At 66.6% G+C, this 2213-nt stretch overlaps 1 protein-coding gene across 1 annotated transcript; it reads right to left on the bottom strand.

The window, feature by feature from the left end:
* Positions 1 to 145: 145 nt before the first annotated feature.
* On the bottom strand, positions 146 to 2212 carry SDRG_16321 (hypothetical protein). Its single transcript, XM_008622525.1, has 3 exons — positions 2038 to 2212; positions 786 to 1989; positions 146 to 728 (listed from the first exon to the last, which is right to left on the bottom strand). Exons 2-3 carry the CDS (start codon positions 1716 to 1718, stop codon positions 240 to 242), a joined length of 1422 nt encoding a protein of 473 aa, XP_008620747.1. The 5' UTR covers positions 1719 to 1989; positions 2038 to 2212; the 3' UTR covers positions 146 to 239.
* Between the last annotated feature and the right edge of the window lies 1 nt (position 2213).

Genomic DNA, 2213 nt, shown 5'->3' on the forward strand with positions numbered 1-2213 from the left:
GTCAACACCGTGTCGTCTTCGATGTCGTCCTCGATGTCTTCCAGCTCCGGGGTGCTTTCAATCACTACAGCCTTCGACAGCCAATGTCCACTTTTCCTACAAGCATCTCTACCTCGGGAGCACGGTGCGTCGACCCTTCCAAGGGTGGAACCGAAAAGAACATGCATCTTATTTACACGCATACAGAAGAACACCGTTGGGGCCTATATACCAAGTATACATCGCGCGGCAGGACAAGCTCATGCCGAGTAGGGCAGCGGGATGGCGGTGCCAACGACGACGAGGCCTGCAAACGGCTGGAGCTGGCTCGCGCTCAGCCCGAGCTTGCGTTGGGCCAAGAGCATTTCTCGCCGCTTGGCACTCTCGTCAAGGCGCTGCTGGCTCTGCTCGCGGAGCGCGAGCGCTTCGATGCGGCGCGCGAGCTTTTGGACCCGCGCCACATCACGGGCCCGTCGACTCTGCGCCCGCGCGCCAACTGCCCGCGCTTGGAGTAGTGCCACGCGCCGCCGTTCGGCGTGGAGCGCGATCGTCGCTGCCATCGCTGTCTTGACGGCCGCGTCGACAACGTCCGTCGACTGCCGCTCAAGGCGCGCAAACGTCACGCGCTGGATCGTGCGTCGCGCCGTCTCTTGCTTGGCCTCGCGCACGTCGTCTCGACGGTCGGCAGCGTTTCCATGGCGCATGGCTGCGACGAACCCGCGCTCGGCCCGCGCGTCGGCGAGGTATTTCTACATGCAAATGATCAAGGTTTCAATCTTTCAATGTGGCAGAGTGCAATTTCGTACCTGCCGCCCGGCGACGAGTGCGCGTGCGAGGAGGTGCGACCGCGCGCGCTGCGTCCGAGCAATCGATGTGCGCAAGCCTGCGCTCTCCATGCCGTACGCGTACGTCAGTCGACGCGCCTCTTCCCTGCTCGCGAGCCGCCGACGCACAATCTCGCCTTGGGCGGCAAAGAAAATGGCGGCCGCGACCTTGTCGGCCATATATAAAAGACGCTTCTCGTCGGCGCGCAAAAGACGAAACTCAAGATGCGCCCGAAGCGACTCGGTGGCAAACTGCACGCGGAGGCGCGCGGCGTCACGCTTCGCAGCCGCTTCGTCGGCGCCGGCGCGGATCGCCGCCAGATGCAGCGCCCGACGGATCTCGGCCGACCGAAGCCGCACAAACGAGCGCGACCGAAGGCACTGGGCACGAAACTGCGCTGTATGGTCCCGCCGCTCGCGCACGCGCTGTGTATGGAGCCAGCGCGCATGCGCCGCCTGGGCTTGCGCATGTTGCAGCTCGGCGACCCGGAGCGCGGCGAGCATCACCTTGCGCCCGGCGGTCCGCGCAACGTACTGCGCCTGCGTCGCGAGCACGTGCGCGACGCGTTCGTGGCGAAGACCAATGAGTTGACAAAAGATGGTGCACTGCTGGTCCCGTCGCCGTCGCGCGGCAGCCGCGTGCTTCTCGCTGCTGCACAACTGAAGGCATGCGACGCGCTCGGTAAGAACGTCGGCGTGGCGGTGGCATACGACACGGGCATACCAGTTGCGCGCGGCGCACGAAGCGCGGCGGCGCTCGAGCCATGCCTCGCGCCGCTTGGTTGCTTGCGCCAGCTTGTCCTTGAGCGCCCACGCGACGAACCGCCGCATGTTGTGCGCCGCGGTCCACTTGCGGGCGCGCAGGAGCTCGCGACGCTCGGCAATGCGACGTGTCCGGTCTGCGAGAAACGCCATCCGGCGGGCAGACGCGGCCCGGAGCCGCACGTCGAGGGTCGTGGCCACCACGCGGCACCGCAACGTGGTCTCGCGCTGGCGCTGGCGGGCCACGTGCGCGCGGCGCGCGGCGGCGGCCTGCAACGCATCGACACGCGAGCCGTTGAGCGCGGCCCGCACGCCCGCTGCCGCGTCCAGGGCGGATGCCGAGGCCAGTGCCGTGTGCAACCACTGCGCGTCCACGAGCCGCCGCGCGCACGTCGACCGGAAGTGGACGCTGAGGTTGTGCCGTCTACGCCATAGCATTGCATTTGATATTGGCGACTAGACCAATCGGTACCGCGTGCGTTCTGCGATCGCGTCCAAGTGCAGTTGGCGGCGGGTCGTCGCCGCGTCCTTTGCTAATGCGCGGCGGTCGCCTGCCTCCCGCGCGAGGTACTTGGTCGTCAAGTAAACAGATCGCACGTAGTTGCCATGGCGGCCCGCGAGGAGCCGGCGCTTGTCGAGCACGATGAG

The sequence above is a fragment of the Saprolegnia diclina genome, assembly GCF_000281045.1.
Source record: "Saprolegnia diclina VS20 unplaced genomic scaffold supercont1.123, whole genome shotgun sequence".
Lineage (NCBI taxonomy): Eukaryota > Oomycota > Saprolegniomycetes > Saprolegniales > Saprolegniaceae > Saprolegnia > Saprolegnia diclina.